Raw genomic sequence first — 19185 nt, forward strand, 5'->3', positions numbered from 1 at the left:
GAGATGGAAGAAAAAATGGTGCATATGTCCAACTTGTTTAGCTTGGGGCAGTTTTGCAGCCCCCTTGCCAAGTGGAAGCAGGGTAGTTTCATTTCCTACGCTGCTCTCAGCCTCTTGAAAGTGTGCAGGCCCTAAGTGAACATTTCCTGGAAGACGCTTTCTTCCTTGGACATTGAACATCTCAAGTGGAAAAATGGACCTCGTTGTTTGTGCAGTTGAGATCTGCCTCCACTTGGGGCGGGGTAAGAGTCAGAGAGATAGAGTTTTGATCATTTCATCTTTAAAATCACAGCAGCAGAGATGGGTTGGCTTGGGGAAAAGAATGTTTCTCTTGCCAAGAGTCCATGTCCCAGCTGTCTCCTACGCCGATGAGTCTGGATGCCTGAGGACCACAGAGTCCTTCCCCGGATGACTTGGAGTTACTAATAACTGTTCGCATGTTCCAACAGCAAATTTAAATTTACAGCCTTAATGTATATGTCCCCCTACACCGCTGCCTTTCATGAGTTTTCTTTGCATCTTGTCCCCTAAGGAAGTAGGGGACAGGGTTTGGATTTTTCATTCAAGTACCCCTTATTCTACCCAAATCACAGTTGGTGCTATCAGATGTAACAGCTAGCAAGAAGAAGAGTACGGCCTCCCAGATTCTACATGGAATTGGTAAGGGAATTAACACAGCTACCAAATGACAAGTTGTATGCCAGGGACCACAGGAAGCAACAGAGCAGAGTGGGAACTTCATCCTAGGTTTGAATCCAGGGTGTAACTTAAGCCCTCACTTTCCCTCTCTGAACCTCAGCTGATGCATCTGTAAGGTTATTATGAGCCCTGCATGTGAAGCACCTAGCATTAGCAGGGACAGAGCAGGAATCTCAATAAATTTCAGTCCTTTTCTTTGCCTCTTCCTCTCTTTTACATATATTATCTCGTTTGCTTTTCTCAACAATCCTAAAAGTTTAGTTTCCCATTTTATAGATAAGAAAACTGTCTGGTTCTCTGCTGTTTCCCAAGTATTAAGAAAAGCTTCTGGCATATAATGAACCCTCAACAAATAGTCATTAGTAGATGAATGAATGAATGAGAGAGGCAGTCTTACAGGAGTTAAGAATCTTGCCCAGAATTTCACAGCTAGTATTCCAGATGAGTTAGGACATAAGGCAGGACATCACAGAAAAATTCATATAAGGAGACAAAAAAAGAACCCAGAAATGGGAACAGAAAAGCATAACATAATTCATCCTTTTTTATGATTGAGAACACTGTGTTTCACAATTTCAAAGGCGTGTTTTAAATGTACAAAAGCTGAACATAATTTTAAAAGCAGACAATAAAACCCCAAACTCAGCTAAGTCCTAAAACTTTGTAAGATAAAAGTACCAATCTTATTAAGGTTCCAGCTTTCTTAAACGTGGCATACTGCCCCAGCGTTGGCCAGGAAGAGGATGGTGGGTGGCATCTCTGCAGTAATACTGCCCAGTCTTTGGGAAGAGGGAGGGGAAGATACTTCGTCCCAAAATACCTGGCTTCTGGCAATCCATCCTGTCATTACCCTGTGACCTCCTAAGAGGAAAAGGTAACAGAGACTCTCTCAGAAGATGAGAATGAAAAAGACAACTGGTTTTCATGGAACCTACTATGTGTGAGGCACTGAGCCTGCCAGGCACTTTACACGCGTAGTCTGTTAGACCCCATGACAGCCTTATAAGACTCTATTTGACAGTTGAAAAACCTGACAGAAATTTGCCCACGGTGATGGAGCGATAATTGAACCCAAATCTGGGTCTAAAGCCTGTGCACATTTCATTTTTCCTATGGCCTCATACCCCCTTCTGTGCTGGGCTGCCTCTCCACCATGGGTGCCGAAGCCAGAAGCAGAGCTCAAAGACTGGAGACCCTTTGACAGCCCAGCCAAGTGGCAGGACGCATTAGCAGGGTGGAGGGGCGGGGCCTGTCCAGTGACTTACTCTGCCTGACAGTTGAGTTAAACTCTGGCCACTTCATCCAGAGTCTCACATACCCTCGTGTGTCTTGCTTCTGTCTATCCTGTACTTTAGGGAAAAAATAATGCCTCACCTTTATCTCTTTTTCCTCTATTCTAGTCATTTATTTTCCATGATAATAAAGGTGCACCTGATAGTAAAGGAGGGGAGGTGGGGTTTTGACACCCTACACATCAATTCACCCACCACAAGCACTAAAGTAATATATGAAAAAAACTATCAACAACAACAACAACAAAATGTGTGCCATGTTGTATACGTGAGTCATTTTCCATTATAAAAGAAAAACTTAGAGGTCAAGAGCTTTTTTTTTTGGTTGGCATAATAGGTGGCCCTATTGTGGTACTAAATAAGGAAACTGATTTTGAGTAAATAAAAGAAAGCCGTCCTTATACTGCAGATTGAATCTAGTACACTCCATCCACTACAACATAGGATGAGAATATTAATGAACTCCAGAATGTTTCTTGAGATAGTGCCTGCCAGGGTCTCACCTGGACCAATCAAAGTGGTCTGGACATCCCTAGAAAACCAGCATATGACCTTCTGAGGATGGATGATCCGTCATCTCCCCATTCTAGCTAGAAAGGCACTAATCACCCTCAGTGGGGCACGAGTCAGACTCAGAGGGAGCCAGAACTGGGGTAGAGGTCCATAGTTGGGCCTCTAGAGTCAGGTAGTCTGAGTCTGAATCCTGGCTCCAGCATCTACTCCTGTGTGACCTTGGGCAAGTTACTTAATATCCCTATGCCTTGGTTTCTTCAGCTCTAAAATGAGGCTGATATTAATAGTACCTGCCACCCAGGATTGCTTTGAGGATTAAATGAGAAATGTATGTAAAGCCTTCCACAAAACATTCCACAGAAGTTCATGGCTATTATTCCTATTCTTGTTCTTATTCCTCCAAGTGATAGCAGGGTAAGAGTGGGGTGGGAGTGACACTTCTCACAGAGACTTCTCTCACTGGAGCTCTCTGATCCTCTTTTGTTCTGTCTCAGAAGAGGCTCCCTCCAGACCATGCAGTAACAGGTAATCCCCAGGTTGTCCCTGGCCATCAACAGAGAGTGTAAGAACATAGAAATCGGGCTTCCCTGGTGGCACAGTGGTTGGGAGTCCACCTGCCGATGCAGGGGACATGGGTTCGTGCCCCGGTCCGGGAGGATCCTACATGCTGCAGAGCGGCTGGGCCCGTGAGCCATGGCTGCTGAGCCTGCGTGTCCAGAGCCTGTGCTCCGCAGGAGAGGCTGCAGCAGTGAGAGACCCGTGTACCGCAAAAAAAAAAAAAAAAAAGAAGAATATAGAGATCTGCTTGAGCAGTTAGAAACCTCAGAGTTCTTGAAAACTTCAGCGTCTCTGGAGTAAGTAACCATGGTTTCAGAAACCCCAGATAATATAGTCATAGTAGTCATATCATCAGTATTCTCAGAATCATTAGCTACTCAATTTAGGGATGCTTGGAACCCTAAGATATTGGACTTTCCCCTAAGATCTAGTTCTCAGATTTCTAGTCAAGCCTCTAAGAAAGGGAAGTGGGGATTGAACTCCACAATCAATTCAGCTCCTTGTTGCCCAGGAAACTCTGAGGCAAGGCCCATATCAAAACAGCCCTTGAAACCAGGCTTTGGATCAAAAACCTGAAGTTCAGGTCTTTTCCACATGACTATAAACAACTCCTATCTCCTCTATAAGTCTTAGTTTCCTCATCAGAAAAATGGAGATATAAAATCACATGGGTGTTCTGAAAATATTAAAGGAGATATGTCTAAAGCAGCCAGTATACATCCTATCACAGAAATCAATAATTGTTAGTTACATTTTCATTCCTTTCTTCTGATTTTGTACTGAATTTATGGTATGGTTAGGATATGTTCTTAAGAAAATCAGAATTATTCATGGTTTGCTGTGTGCTTCTGAGAAGACTTAATTCCCTGAAAGAATGTTCCGTTGTGTGCTTCTGACCCAGAATAGCAGCCCAAAGTTATCAAACAAAAGCCTAAGAGCGGATGGAAATGTGGGGTTCACTCTGGCCCTCTGTGGACCTCTGAAGGGCAGACATTCTGAGCCATGGGTGCTTGAGATGAGCAGAGATCGTAACCAGAGAACTAGCATATGGTCTTTGAAGGAAAGTTGCCCTGTTACCTCCCAAATCATGTTGGAATCATCAGAAGACTAGAATGAGTCAGGGTTACCCCAGAGTAGGGGGTTAGAGTCAATGACATCCAGCCAACAGCAGGGTAAGAAGAAAGTCTAGCCTTGTAGGATGCGGCAAAATCACCATCTTGTGTCCTGGGAAGACCAGGGACTGTGTCAGTGAGGTTCCTGATGCTATTACATTATTGTTGGTTCCAGTGTATGTCAACTATCTATGATTGTCCATGTGACTATTTTTCTGTAATTATTTGCAATTTTTTCTCTCCGTGTATTTAGAAAAACATTTTGAAAATGTCAACCTGTCTAGTTGCTCTAAGGGAAAACTACAAAAGGGGTTTTATTGTTGTTGGGGCCAGATTATGGCAGCTAGACATGGTGGGAGCCCAGAAACAGAGAGACACTCACAAGGGAAAGGTAAGACTCAGGGGAACAAAACAAGGCCCTTGGGACACCTCTCCCTCCTCACCTTTGGGGGCTTCTGTCTTCTCCAGGGTCTGTGTTTCAGACATGCATTCATTCAGCAAGTGTTTGTTTAGGGTCTGCCTTGTGACAGGCTAAGTGCTAGGATACAGTGGTGAAGAAGAAAGATAGGGTCTCTTCTCTGGTGGAGCTTTCAATCTAGTGGCAGAGACAGACAATAATAGAATAAATATATGTTATATACTACGATAAGTTCCATGAAGAAAAATATAAGAAGCTGTGGAAATAGGTAACAGGTACCTGAGCTAGTCTGTGGAGGGGGCTGGGAAGAACAAGCCAGGCAGGCCTTTCCTAGGGAAGTGACATTTCAGCTGAAAAATAACAGAATGAGTTAATTTAATAAGGGAAACCAGAGGCAGCTTCTAAAACTAATAGTCCCCTAATTGAAATTCATAGTTGAGGCAAGTTGCATCCTTCCCAGGCAGGCCAATTATTTATTTTTTTTTTTGCGGTACACGGGCCTGTCACTGTTGCAGCCTCTCCCGTCGCAGAGCACAGGCTCCGGACGCACAGGCTCAGCGGCCATGGCTCATGGGCCCAGCCGCTCCGCGGCATGTGGGATCTTCCCGGACCGGGTCACAAACCCGTGTCCCCCGCATCCGGAAGGCGGACTCTCAACCACTGCACCACCAGGGAAGTCCCAATTTTTTTTTAAGTTTTTTTTTGTTTGTTTTTAAAGTTATTTATTTATTTATTTTTGGCTGTGTTGGGTCTTCGTTACTGCGCGGGGGCTTTCTCTAATTGCGGCGAGTGAGGGCTACTCTTCGTTGCGTTGCGCAGGCTTATCACTGCAGTGGCTTCTCTTGTTGTGGAGCACGGGCTCTAGGTGTGCGGGCTTCAGTAGTTGTGGCACATGGGCTCAGTAGCTGTGGCTCGTGGGCTACAGAGCGCAGGCTCAGTAGTTGTGGCGCACAGGCTTAGTTGCTCCGCAGCATGTGGGATCTTCCCGGAGCAGGGCTCGAACCCATGTCTCCTGCATTGGCAGACGGATTCTTAACCAGTGCGCCACCAGGGAAGTCCCAGGTAGGCCAATTTCTTTGTTTGTTTTTCAAAACCAATTCAAATGCTCTTCCCCTGTGACAGCATTTCTTCTTTCTCTTCTATTCATACATTTCTTTTGGTCTTCAACCATGGGGAATTCTTTTGCTTTGTGTTGCTTTTGTGGAGTACACACACCTATACTAAAATGCCTGGATTCAGATCATCCGTGTAACCAGCTCCAGAGTGTGACCCACAGGAGATCAAAATATAGCAGAGGTCTGATTGGTTGAACTTGACCATTGTGTTGACTGCTTGATCAGGCGTTCACAAGGCTTCAGACTGCTGTAAATGCGTCTGCATGTTACATTTTATATAATACATACAAGTTTTTTTTTCTCCTAAGAAAATACTCAAAAAGTCAATTTGAAAGAATGAATGGCTCCAAACACATTATCTTGGAAGTGTTTGCTGCAGGTTTGGGCAAGGCCTGTAGCCTCAGAGACGTTTGAACATGTGAGATCTGGGAACTCCTTTGGTGACTACCACCCGTGCCCACAGGCTCTGGTTTAAAGGGGATGGCACTGGCATGGAAGCATTGTGGAGTGCTTGTTGGATAATTATCAGCATAGTTTAGTTCATTATATTCAATGTGACTCAGTAAACCTTTATTAGGCATCTTTCAGCATGGGGATAAGAGCTCTAGTAATAATAATGATAATAATAATAGTAATAGGAACTATCGTATACTGAGAACTCACTATATGTCAGGCACTGTACCAAGCATTTTACATGGATTATTAAAATGTTAATTCTCATAACAACCCTATGAAGCTGTATTAATATTTCCATGAAAAAAGCGAGGCTTGGAGAGACTAAGAAACTTGTCCATGGCCACACTTAGTAAAAATAACCTTACTTATTAGGCCAGGATTTGTATATAGGACCTAAGACTACAATATACTGTCTTCACTTCACACTGGTATGTCATTTTTCAAACAAAGAAATTATTGTGCCCAAGAGAGGTTACATAGACATTTCAGAGCCCTGTATATTTACCCTGAAAATGATATCTAGGATTTGTTGAGCAATGCTTTTTTTCTTTTTTTAAATTATTTTTATTTATTTTATTTTTAGTTGCGTTGGGTCTTCGTTGCTGCACACAGCCTTTCTCTACTTGTTTCGAGCAGGGGCTACTCTTCGTTGCTGTGCACAGGATTCTCATTACGGTGGCTTCTCTTGTTGCGGAGCATGGGCTCTAGGTACGCGGGCTTCAGTAGTTGTGGCACGTGGGCTCAGTAGTTGTGGCTCACGGGCTCTAGAGTGCAGGCTCAATAGTTGTGGCACACGAGATTAGTTGCTCCGCGGCATGTGGGATCTTCCTGGACTAGGGCTCGAACCCGTGTGCCCTGCATTGGCAGGCTATTCTTAAACACTGCGCCACCAGGGAAGCCCCGGTTGAGCAATTCTTATGTGACTGCCATGTTACCTTAAAATCTTCCAACTCAGAGGTGCTCAACTGGTCTGATGTTAGAATAATCTGGGAGTTAAAAAACAAAATCATTTCCCAGGTCCCGTCCCCAGATGAATTGAATCAGGATCTTAGGGGATAGGACCTGGGAGTGGGATATTTTTTTAAGTTCCCCAGGTGGTTCTGATACACAGAGAGGGTTAAAAACTCCTGCCCCCAATCTCATAATACATTCAGAAGATACATACCATTAGCCTCATTTTATGTGTAAGCAAACTGAGTCTCAGGGAGGCAAAGTGTCTTGCCCAAAGTCACAGCAAAAATGTGGCAAAGTCAGGATTTAATCCTTGGTCTGATTCCAAAGCCCATATTCCTTTGGCCCTCCAGGTGGTTGCCTACATGACAAGTTGGCATTCCCTCTAACTCCAGGCAGTGTTCACTGGGCTTTGAGGTTGTACTCAATGAGCAACTCCTCTCTTCCTTCCCCCTGTCTCCTGCCCTCTCCTCCCCTGCCCAAAACCCCACCACCAGAGTCAACCAGATTTCATTATCAGGAGTTCACACAGATATACTGGGTTGATGCCACTGCCTTTGGGTGATAGTAGCAGTTCAGGGTAATGCCCAGCATGGGCCTCCCAACAGTCCCAGATCCTCCTGGCCATGTATCAACATTCCTTCCTTGAATCAGCCTGAGAAGACAACAGCCCTGAGCTCATAGCACAGCAAGTTGCTTTTCTGGGCAGAATAAAAAAAAATAAATAAAAATTTTAAAAAGCAAATACTTAAAAAGTCAAATTAAATATCACAGGGAAAAAAGGCAAAATCATGAAAAAATGTGGTCAATCATTAGCAGAGAGGTTGAAAAGACACGCTCCAGTTGCTTTAAAAACTCACAGAAACCAGGTCTCCTTAAAATAGTTTTACAAAGTACACTGAGAATTCCATGCAGTAATATGAAACATAAGTCCCCCTGCTGCCCCGATCATGCTTCAGCTGGCTAAGCTGAAGGAGCTTGACATTAACCCAAGGCTCTGCAAAACTCAACAGGAAAGTGCAATGCAGACACAGTTGCAAACCTGCCCCATATGTGTACATTTTCTGCTCCATTAAAATGACTTGGACAAGAGGCAAAGTACATCTGGCTGGTAGAAAGAGGGAGTTAGGGGAGGGGCAGGGAGAGGACAGTCAACCTCATCACAGGCCTCCCACTCCCCAGTCTTGCTTCCCCCCAATCCTTACCCCACACTGCTTCTAGTCTAAAATGTCTAAAATGCAAATATGACCACAGGCCTTCCAGGATTCCCCAGAGCCAGACTGCTTTGTTAATTTTCTTAACTCTATCATGGGGTTTATAATACCCACTTCAAGGGTTCAGTGTGAAATTAATTGAAATCATATATATTTGTTGCCTGGCATGCTTGGTTTGTAAGTAAACTTTGAAGGAAAAGTAGATATCGCAATGATCATCACTGAAACCAGGTCATATGAGGAGAGATAGGTGAAGGAAGTGAAGATGTCTGGGCAGAAGATAAACAAGATCCTAATGAGATAGGATCCCCAGTTCTTCCATATCTGATGGACTGGCATGAGACTCTTGGTGGTGAACCTAGTATGACAGCTACAAGGTGAAAGCTTCTTCCTCAGTGTAAGTATGAAAGACCTTTCTAACAGTCAGTAGTGTCCCAAAGATAAGGCGTGCTGGTAAACTTCCTAACATTAGAACTATATAAGAAGCATCTGGATGAACACTTGGCAGGGATATTGAAGAGGGGATTCAACTGTGATCTGGTTGAACTTGACATCTTTAGCCACCTCTTTAAGTATGAAATCTGTACTTTTGAACTGTCTTTGTGTGCCAATCAATGAATCATCTATCAACAGCTTTAGTTTCTGGCATGTGTAAAGCCTGGAGCAACAGTCTCTGGATCAAAGAGGTACTTTGACTCCGGTTTTCACTAGGACAGAGGAGGCACACTTAGTAGGTTCTCTAGAAGCTGTGTTAAAAGACTGACTGTGTGATACACACAGAAAGCAGGAACTCTGGGTGTCTTTCTGTTGCCCTTAGGCTGCTGAAGTGTGTCTCTCTGAGTCTCTTGTACATGCCATTGCTTCTCGAGAATCCATTCTGTGCACCTACATGCAAGGTGAATGGAGTCCGTGTTTACTCTGTTGGCATCCATGTCATTATTTGTTCTTTTCTTCTTTCTGGGTTCTTGGAAAATGGAACTGCCCCCTTATGAGAACGATTTACACTGACTTGGATGGAGAATTTGTTTGAACCTGAGGGTGCAGTGATACTTAATATGTTCATGGATGTGTCTGTCTCACAAGAAGTAGACTCAGCGATCTGCACTTTGATCACCAGGAATGGGAAAGACAGAGCTGGGATTCAGCCCCACCTCTGAAAAGAAGGGACAAATGTTCAGAAAAACCACGCAAGAGGTTTGTTATTCATGCTGTGTCTTTCTTTAATGCATTTGTTTTATAAGCATTTTCTCCCCAGCCCTGTGCTAGGATCCCGGGATGCTGAGGTTACACGGCTTTTTTGTCCCCCCTCAAAGAGCTCATTCTAATGAGGGAAGATAAAAGGTGCTGGGACAAAATAGTAGAAAGAAACTGCCTGTGCTTGAGGAGAGAGGCTGGTTGGGGAAGCTTCAGAGAGGAGGTGACATCTGAGCTGGCCTTCAGGGGAGGCTGAGGTCACTGTGCACTCCAGGAGGAAGAACTTCCCAGGATGAGGGCAGAACCAAGCACAAAGGCTTGAGACCTGATAAAACATGCTCTCTCGGGAAATGTCAAATAGTGTAACGTTTCTGGAGTGTACTGTGTGCAGGAAGGTGGTAGAGATGAGATTGGTAATGTATTTCGAGGTCACTCTCATTTAGATGGGCTAGGAGGTTGGCCATGGTGCTACCTGAAATGATTTCGCAAACAGAGTTTGGAGCTTCATGGTATTTCATTAAATATGGCCAACTCTGCACGACTCATCCTGCGAATTATCAGAAGTCTTGCTACACATTACTTCCCCTTGACCACCATAGGAATGTATTCTTAAAATAAAAACTCATGTAAGATCAGTCCAAAGAAATCATAATAATGAAGATAAACCTGCTGGAATAATTCAGTGTGGCTCCTCTTTTGTCCACAAGTATGTGGGGCAACAAAGGTTCAACATCTGTTTCAGGACAACATGTGTTCATAACTGGCTGTCACTGCATATATGCCAGAGGCTAAGTTGAAGGGAACTAGATCTGACCTGTACGTTTGGATCTGGGAGCTGCATGTTGATGGCCCTCACCTGTATCATGTACTCCCCAAATCACAGTGAAATAATCTGGAGGGTTTTGGTTTATCTACTTAATCATTAGTGTAGCTGATCTGAAATGTGAGCCCAGCGCTTTTTTAAAAAAATAACGTGTAATGCTTTCTGATTATAAAGTAATCCCTGCTTATCGTGGAAAATAGTTATATAAACACACAAAGGAAAATAAAATCGCCCACCACTAAGAAACAACATTTGGCACATTTATTTTGTCTTTTTCTTACAGGTTGAGTTCATTAAAATGAATTTTTTAAAAAATATAACATTTAATTCAGCCTGCCACCTCAATTCAGCATTCCTCTATGAGAACACTTTTCTCACCGTAACATAATTACTTACTTACACTTTTTTTAATACTTTCAGACCAGATTGTAAGGGTTTCCAGGACAGAGAAGGTGTGTTGTTCATATAGTAACCTAATTTGGGCACAGGAATCCAACATTGAGACTCAAGTCCTGGTACACTGTCTTACACCACAAGAGATCCAGGTGTTTGTGCTGTCTGTTCATCTCTCTACCACCAGCCTTTAGCCCAGAATCTGGCATGTAGCACATACCCAGTGTATATTGGTCGCTTGAATAAGAGTATGGGTGTGACTGAATGTGGATTTTTATTTATTATTATTTTTCACCCCAAATTCACTGAGCCCCTATCAGGTGCCAGGAATATAAGTAGTCATATCTGATACAAAGCCCACCCTCTCAGAGGCGTCAGCGCAAGGATGCTGACCCCCTCTAATGTAGGATGGGGTTCCTATGACACATAGCCCAGTCAGAACTCCTCGAGGTGCTCCAGAAATGCCCAGCTAGCCCTGGGTTTGCCTTCTTCCGACCACGACCACCCCTCGGCTCCCTGCTCATTCCAACTTGTCCCAGTTCAGTGACGGGCATTCTGTGGAGGGGTGCTTCACTGGAGGAAGACTACAGGGGAGAAAAGCTACACTGCTTCCTCCAGCTGAGAGGGGCCCTTGACAAACACTCCACTGCCCCAGCCAGCTGGTCCAACTGGAAATCCCAGATAAGCCCCAGTTTCTGGTCAGAACTAGTTTGGCAGCACAGGGGGAACATTTCTGGCTGACTGACCCTCCCCACAGGGGAGCTGGCGGTTTTTGCCAGAAAGAAAAAAACAAAACAACAATGAACTAAAGGGGTTGAGAGGAGCGGTTTCAATTATTTGATACACTCCAAAATTCTGCTCTCTTTCAAGTGCAAGTTTACACTTAGGAATCCAAACAAGATTGCCCCCTGCCCTGCATTTATTCTCTCACACTCTCCTGTGCAGTGCAGTTCTGTTGCAATGCAATTTGTTTTGTAGTGCGACCGTTGAAGCCACAAATCCTGCACGCGGCGCGACTTTGAATATTAGTCAATGCATTTTTTTCCTGCAAGGCTATTGTTATTATCATTATCGCGATTTAGCGTCTCTGCCCTTTCCCCTCCCTCGGCGAATCGCGCTCCGGCTGTGATTGCTCGGGTCTGACTTCGCGAGTGGCGGTGCGCTTCCAAACCCCCTCCTCCGCCCCCCGCCCCCCTCCCTCCAGGTTCCGCGCCCAGGCGAGAGCAGCCGATTGGCAGAGCGGTGCTTTCAGGAACAATAACAGCGGGGGGAGCCCGGGTCCCGGGAGCCGCCCCCGCCCCCCGGCCCGGCCGCGCGGCTCGCGGCCCCCGCCGGCTCCCCACCTCCGCGCCCGCCCCGCGGGCTGACCGGCCGACCGGGGCCCGCCCCCGGCGCCCACCATGTACGCCTTTGTGCGGTTCCTGGAGGACAACGTCTGCTACGCGCTGCCCGTGTCGTGCGTGCGCGACTTCAGCCCTCGCTCGCGGCTGGATTTTGACAACCAGAAGGTGTACGCCGTGTACCGGGGCCCGGAAGAACTGGGCGCCGGGCCCGAGAGCCCCCCGCGCGCCCCCCGCGACTGGGGCGCGCTGCTGCTCCACAAGGCCCAGATCTTGGCGCTGGCAGGTGAGCGAGCGGTCCGGGAGGGACTCGGGGGCCGGGCGGGGACCGGGAGCCGGGGAGGGGGCCGGGGGGAGCCGCTGCTTGTTCCGGCCCCCTTCTCCTGTCCCGTAGGCTTTTCTTTAGGGGACGGGGTGTCTCTAGAAGGCCAGACCAGTTAAAAATACGAGATGGTCCCCTTTGTCTTCCCCGCCTCCCCGACACCTCCCGCGCTGTCAGTCTGTCTCCATCTCTCTGTGTCTGTCCTACTCTTTCTGTTTGTCTCTTCTCGGCTCCCTCACTTTCCTGTTCTCTCCCCGCCTGTTTGTACCTTCATTTCTCTGTCTCTCACCTTCTCTTTACCTCTCTCTCAGTTCCTTCCGTCTCTGCGTCTTCTGTCTCAAGTTTCTCTAGCTGTCTGTCTCTCCCTTTAAGGCCCTTAGTACCGCCTGGGAGTGAGAGGCAAGGCTTGATATTGTCAGACTCTGCCAGGTGGGAGTCCCTCTTTACAGAGGGAAGCTATGACATCCTTGTCTCATTCGGGCCATCATTGGACGGGATGAAGAGGCCTTGATCACTGGGTACTGGGTGCCACTCTCTCCTGCCCCTCCCTGGCTAGGTGGCAGAGGTAAAGCAGTAGTGGCACTTTAGCATCCCTCAGACTCCACACCCCTATTGAATCTCCCAGAAGGCTCTCTGAGTGAGAGCTGAGGGCCAGGAAAGAGTTTCTAGGTCAGGATGAGACCAGACCTCCCATTCCTGCTTTCCCAGGGCCCTGAGAAATAGGCAGGGCAGGTGGTCTCATCCCCATTTGACAGATGAGGACGCTGAGGTTCACTTGGTGGTAGGACTAGAAACCAGCCCTCTAGCCTCCTTCACCAGGTTCTTTCTGCCATGCTGAGGCACCTTTTCCTTTGTAAAGTCAGTGGATCCTCTTTCCCAGCTAGTTTTAGGAGGCTTGGGTACAGATATGAGTGGATGAGGAAAGTATCACTTCCATTTTGGGGAGCAGCCTTTTAGCTGTTGCTGCTAAGGAGGGTGTACCTCAGAGTGGACAGAGACAGTAAACCACCCTGCCCTCCAGTTGGAAGAGAAGACCAGGGGTTAGGAGACATTGCTACTAGCATTTTGTAGTTTGAGACCTTTCCTATTTTTTCCAACTTCCTTAGCTTTCCTTAAGAGATGAATTCAGCATGTATCATATTTAAATTAGGCAAATAAGGAAACTGTGGCTTGAAACAGAGAAGTGACTTTCCTAGGGTCCCATGGCAAATTAGCAGTAGCTGAGAGCTGTGGTTCATGAAAAGTTCCTTTCCATCACCTCCTGTTGCCTCTGGAAAGTAGGTTTGCCAGAGTTGAGGAGTGAAAGAAGAACTGGAACCCTATGAGCACCTGGGGCAGACTGTGTCCTGACCACCTCTCTGGCAAGCCCTGGGGCACAGTGGTATAGACCGCCCCCCCCCTCACAACACCTGGGCATGCCTGGGGCCAGAAGAACAGAATGAAGGAAAGTATGTAGAAAAGGGAAACTTTTATAGCGGATTAGGTTTTATTTCATTTGTTTGCTTGCTTTTAATTACCTGAAGGAAGGGATTAGGAGACTTTTCCCCAAGAGTACAGTATAGGCCTGAGGAGGTTATAGGTAGGTTGTAACCTTAGCTTCCCCTTGGCTAGAAGAAGAGAAAGCATGCTCTTAATGATTCTATTATACTCCTAGATCTGGAAGGGCCCTAGGAGGCGGGGAGTGATGTGGTCAGAAGGAGTCCGTGGTAGGTAGGTGTTTTAGTGTGTAATAGCTGCTTTCCTCTTTTAGAGATTGTCCCTGCATCCACTTATTCATGCAGTAAACATCACCACTGTGCTTTGCTCTTCAGGCACCGCAGAGAGGCTGCTGAGGCAGATGGCAGCCCCCACAGACTCTGAGTTTGGAAATTGACAAAAGTCTTCTTCAGTAAGACACACGTAATTATTGGTGTGAGGACCATGAATCTTGAATCTATAGACTATTCATCCTCCAAGTTGGAATGTTGATAAATCTCTAGGGTTATTGAAAACAGACAGTTAAAATAACACACACGCACAAACAGACCTAGGCAACATCTGGAAATTGGCAGAGTAGATCCAGAGAAGAAGCGTGGCTCCGGTTTGAGCAAAGTGAGTTGAAAAGCACTTTCCTCCACCTCTCTTCAGGTTTTTTTCTTGAGAAGAGCAAGGGGAAGAAAAAGAAACTACTTGCCGTTGACTAGGCCACATTTAGAATTCCAATCAGCTGGTTAGCTTTTAAATTGGAGCCACTGTCCTGGCTCCAGACCTGACTGGAAGGGCCAGGGTAGGTTTGGGAATTCATTTGTCCTGGAAGAACTCTCCCATGTGTCTTGAAACCCCATTTTGGATGTGGTGGCTCCGAGAACTGCTTGCAGTGACTTCGTCTTAAGGAGCTCATCTTCTGGCATCTCCTAGTTGTGAATACCACGGTGCTGTGGGACCAGATGTGAGGCGGCAAGCCCTCAAGCGGGAGGCAGAGATAGCTATGTTCTTGTGCATCAGCCATGAGTAATTAATCCCTCTCTGGCACCAAAAGCGTAGTTTCAGGAGCAGTTCGGGGCCGTTTTATGGCTTTTGGTGAGAAGCGCGGTACTTTACCGTTTGCCCAGGCCAACTCAGAGCTGTCTTCAGGTGTACCTCTTCTTGTATCCAGGAAATGTCAAAGCCAGCTGCTTTGGGACTTTGCATTTTCCAGCATATGCTGGTCTACATCATGGTTTCCACGTGTGTCAGACCCAGTATATAGCCTTGATTTCAGTTCAAGGGGAAAAAGCAAACACACCTTTACGGACAGTCTAACTTTGTGCCTGTGCATTCTCTCTCCTAGTCCTCCCCGGGACCCTGTTGGTAGAGATTGCCGTTGTTACTGTTTCCATTGTGTAGATGAGGACAACTGAGTCTCAGAGACTCCTCTCCAGCTGTATAGCTAACGAGTGACAGAGCCAGACTTGAAACCGAGGTCTTCCAGTGCCAGGCCCCCACTTGGAAATCTCCTTCGTAAAGTAGCTGATGTTCTCGTCAGCCACACAGCAGGCTTGGAAGGAATGAAAGGCAAGACAAGAGCTGTCCGTGAAGCTGACAGTTCAAGTCAAGTTTTCGAGCCCAGGAACAGTTTTAGATGCTGAGTTTTCCAGCCCCTTCTGTTCTCCCTCTCTCACCAGCCTCCCTCCTACAGAGCACACGCACTTTCCTCTCTGCTAAGTTGTCATTTTCCTCAGGAAATCTCAGAAGAGCTCCCATCCTCCATGGTCCACGTAACTCAAGGTGTGGCTCACCTTTGGATGTGGTGTCCTTCACCACTCTCATTTATTTGCCAGACAGCGTGTTGAAAATGAGAACAGCCCATTTGGAGAGCTTGCCATTATCTAACTGCAGTCCAGTCTGCTACTGGGGCTCATGGCATTGAATTTATGGTTTCTTTATGGGGCCACAACTGGTTTTTCTCAGCTCAGAGTCTTAAAATTCTATGCCATTCTATCCAGGCACTTTGGCTATGTTATTATTATTTGGTGTGCTAAATTCCTCTTGTTGTCAAATGTCCCCCTTCTACTTCCTGTACACCAGGCCCGGTGCTGTAATAAGCGAATGCTCCAGTGCATCCGCAGGTCTGAGGTCCTGGGACTGAAATGACAGCACAATCCAGGCGAAACAAAAGTTAACTTTTCAGGCCCTGCCATGTGGGGTTTCTGTCCGGGCAGAATGACGGAGAAGAAATGGGCATCATCCTCAGGGTGAGTGTAGTCTTAGGGCCCAATGTACGTGCTAAATAGAGGTGGAAGCCAGGCACCAGGGCAGCACAGAGAAAGGGCCCATTCTAGGTGGGCTTTGTGGTTTATCTTGTACATCTTTCCAACTCTACCACCACTGCCCACATCCAGGCGTGCACCACCTCTTATCTAAGCCAGCACATCTGCCTTCTAATTGATTACCCTGCCTCAATCTGTTTTCCAAGTTGCTGTCAGAAAAATCTTCCAAAATACAGTCTTAGTCAAGTCACTTCTCTCCTTAGAACCTTCTGTAGCTCCCTGTTGCCTACTGAATAAAACTTAAGCTTCTCAGCCGGGGCGTTCATAGCAGCCCCAGACCAACCCCATTTCTCCAGCTTCCCCCAGGCCTGCGGTACTTCATGCCATCTTGAGAACACTCCCTCAGGCACTCCTTTGAGCCGACGAGGATGGATTAATCATTGTGTGAGATGGGGCCTCTGCCCATGGAGCTCACCTTCAGTGGAGAAGGCAGACACGTGACATGCCTGCAGTCCCGTGAGCTGAGGACGAATGCCACAGAGGAGTGGACAGATGCGTTGGCAGCTCCCTGTTCCACCCTCAGTCCCCAAGGGAAACTCTCCTTCCTCGGAGCTCTCCTTTTACTTTGCTGTTCCTCACTTATCTTTAGCATTCTGTGTCTTGTTTTGGTTAGTCGTGAATAGGTCTGTCTTCCTACCAGACAGTGAACTCCTCCAGGACAGGAACCTGCCTGCCTTCTCTCTGCCATAGTGCCCGGCACGTAGTCCACTCCAGTCAGCCCAAGTGGAACTCACCAACTTGGGGAAGACAGGTGCATTTGTTACGCTTGGGGAGAAGAAGTAGGGAGGACAGGAACCCCTGTAGCAGCAACTTGTTTTTCAGAACAGAAACCTGCAGTGAGTTTTGGAGGCTTCCTTCAACTTTGTTCACCTGGAAAAAGTCAACATTCTTTATCACTCCCTTGACTAGAAGAAACCCCACACTTGGGGGAAATAGCTTCCAAAGCCACGTTCTTCTTGCTTTGGTAATTTTAGCTCATTCAGGGCTCAGGTCCCAGCTTGGCATTGTTGGTCCAAATGGATCACTTGCTCCAGAAATGCTTTGGAACTTCTACAAAGTTAGCAGTGAAGCAGGGGAGTAGCCGATTTCATATGCAAAGATTGTTGCGTGTCATCAGTGGGAGACTGCCAACAAAAGGATTCTTTTTTTTTTTTTTAAACGAGTGAAAACTTTTAATTTAGGTTTTGACATGTTCTGCTGATGTACATTGGAGCGAAGATTGGAACTTGCCTGCTGTCATCTGTTGCAGATTCTACTGAAATGTTAACCATTTAAGGTCCCGTCTGATGTGATTTGTCATGTTTAAGAACCACATATTTGTTACAACTAAATAGTATGTGTTGCTGAGTATTTCAGAGTTCTGGTTCACAGGATGAAAGAAGAAATTGCCCCAGGCAAGCTCAGGTCTTGCTCTTTTGTGTGTTTTCTTGTCATTCAAGAGCACACTGGTGTTTATTTTTAAAAACGCACCAGAAAAGTAGAATTCAAACTTAGATCTTTGACTTCAAGATTTATTCTCTTTCCACTGTGCCTACCTGCTTTGTCTTATAAGCTCCTTAGAGAGAGAAGATGTGTGTACTCTTCATTTTAAAATGCTTACTGGAAAAGCATACATACCCTGAAGAGCTTTTCTCTGGTTCATTTAAGTTCCCCAGGTATTAAGTTACACTAGGTGGTCAGTCTTACACTGGAAGGAAATACAGGAGGAGGAATAGGCATTGTTTCTTGCCTTCACGGACTCGTTTACTAAATATTTATTAAGAACTCACCAGGCTCCAGGTTCAATGCTAGGAATTACCATATACATACTCTGTCTACATCCTTGTGAGATAAGGCTTCTTATTTTACCCTGGGAGAAGAGAGGTACGCAGACAGGTGTTTAGTGGGTGCTGTAGGTGCCAGGCAGTGGGCTAAGGTCTTCCCATACACATGAAGCTCTTGGAGAACTGTGAGTCAGGTCAGTCGAAAAGTATGATACCCGAACCAGGGTGGCAGTGGTTGTGATGGCTCTGACGTGGGTTGAGGAAGGAGAATCCACAGGACTTGGGAACTGTCTGGTTGTGGTGATGTGTGTGATGATGATGTGGTGGTCTGGGCTCTCCTCCCTCCATGGGGAGCATTAGAAAAGTAGTTGGGTGGAAGAGGAGATATTGAGTTCAGTCTGAGACAAGATGAATCTTGGGGGCCCATGGGATACCTGGGCAGATACTCCAGGAGAGCGATTAGGCATGTGGCCCAAGGTTCAGGAGAGTGCTCTGAAGTTGGGCTGAAGATCCCAATGTGGAAGTCATTAGCCATGGAAGTGGTGGTTTCACAGAGGGAGAGGGGGCAGAGTAAGCGAATCCTGCAGAACTCCAGAACACCAGCTTTTAAGGGCACAGCTGAAGAGGAAGAGCCCAGAAAGGGGACTGGGGAGAAGCAGCCAGAGATGGACTAAGAATCAAGTGATAACCAGGAGAGATGGGTGTCCTGGAAATCAAACAAGGAGCGAGGCCTTTGTATCCCAGATCTAAGCCTGTTTTTGTTTCTTTTAAGTACACAGCAACTACTTTTTCCTCTGAGCTCATTGGTGAGACATAGTAGGATAGGACAGCTAAATATATAAGCAGGAGAAGAAAAGATTTGCATGGGATGGTATTTTGGTAGTTTTGAATGTCTGAGTTTTGCCCCACTAGAAGAAGAATCAGACCTGTTCTTTGAGGCCCAGAAAGCAAAATTAGGTCCAGAGAGTGGAATTCAAAGCGGTTGGTGGGAGGAATATAATAATAGCCGAGAGAGTGGATGAACAGTGGAAAGGGCTTCTAAGCATAGTGATGAGCTCCCTGTCAGGGGAGGTGGATATTCTGGAATGAAATCCTGTCCTGTGGGAGAATTGGTTAAATGACCCCCTCCCCCAGGTCGCTTCCTTGAGTATCAAGGAGGAAGATTGAGAGAGCTGAAAGAAGATAGGCTTTGAAGTGAGACAGTCTGGGTTCAAACCGTGACTCTGCTGTTTAC

The 19185-nt window shown here is 46.3% G+C and overlaps 2 protein-coding genes across 5 annotated transcripts in view; both read left to right on the top strand.

The window, feature by feature from the left end:
* Positions 1–19185, top strand: part of AGBL4 (AGBL carboxypeptidase 4) — a 1394453-nt gene that overhangs the window by 1127096 nt on the left and 248172 nt on the right. The gene's annotated exons all lie outside the window — the stretch shown is intronic.
* The window catches only part of BEND5 (BEN domain containing 5), a 47692-nt gene continuing 40492 nt past the window's right edge, over positions 11986–19185 (top strand). Inside the window, exon 1 of one of the 4 annotated variants that reach the window (XM_049700154.1) lies at positions 11986–12364. In XM_049700154.1, the coding sequence (XP_049556111.1) occupies positions 12139–12364 (226 nt within the window). In that variant the 5' untranslated portion in view covers positions 11986–12138. The remainder of the gene's footprint in view (positions 12365–19185) is intronic. The other 3 variants (XM_004273885.2, XM_033435558.2, XM_033435557.2) reach the window with 3 other exon arrangements.

Source organism: Orcinus orca, chromosome 1, assembly GCF_937001465.1.
Source record: "Orcinus orca chromosome 1, mOrcOrc1.1, whole genome shotgun sequence".
NCBI lineage: Eukaryota > Metazoa > Chordata > Mammalia > Artiodactyla > Delphinidae > Orcinus > Orcinus orca.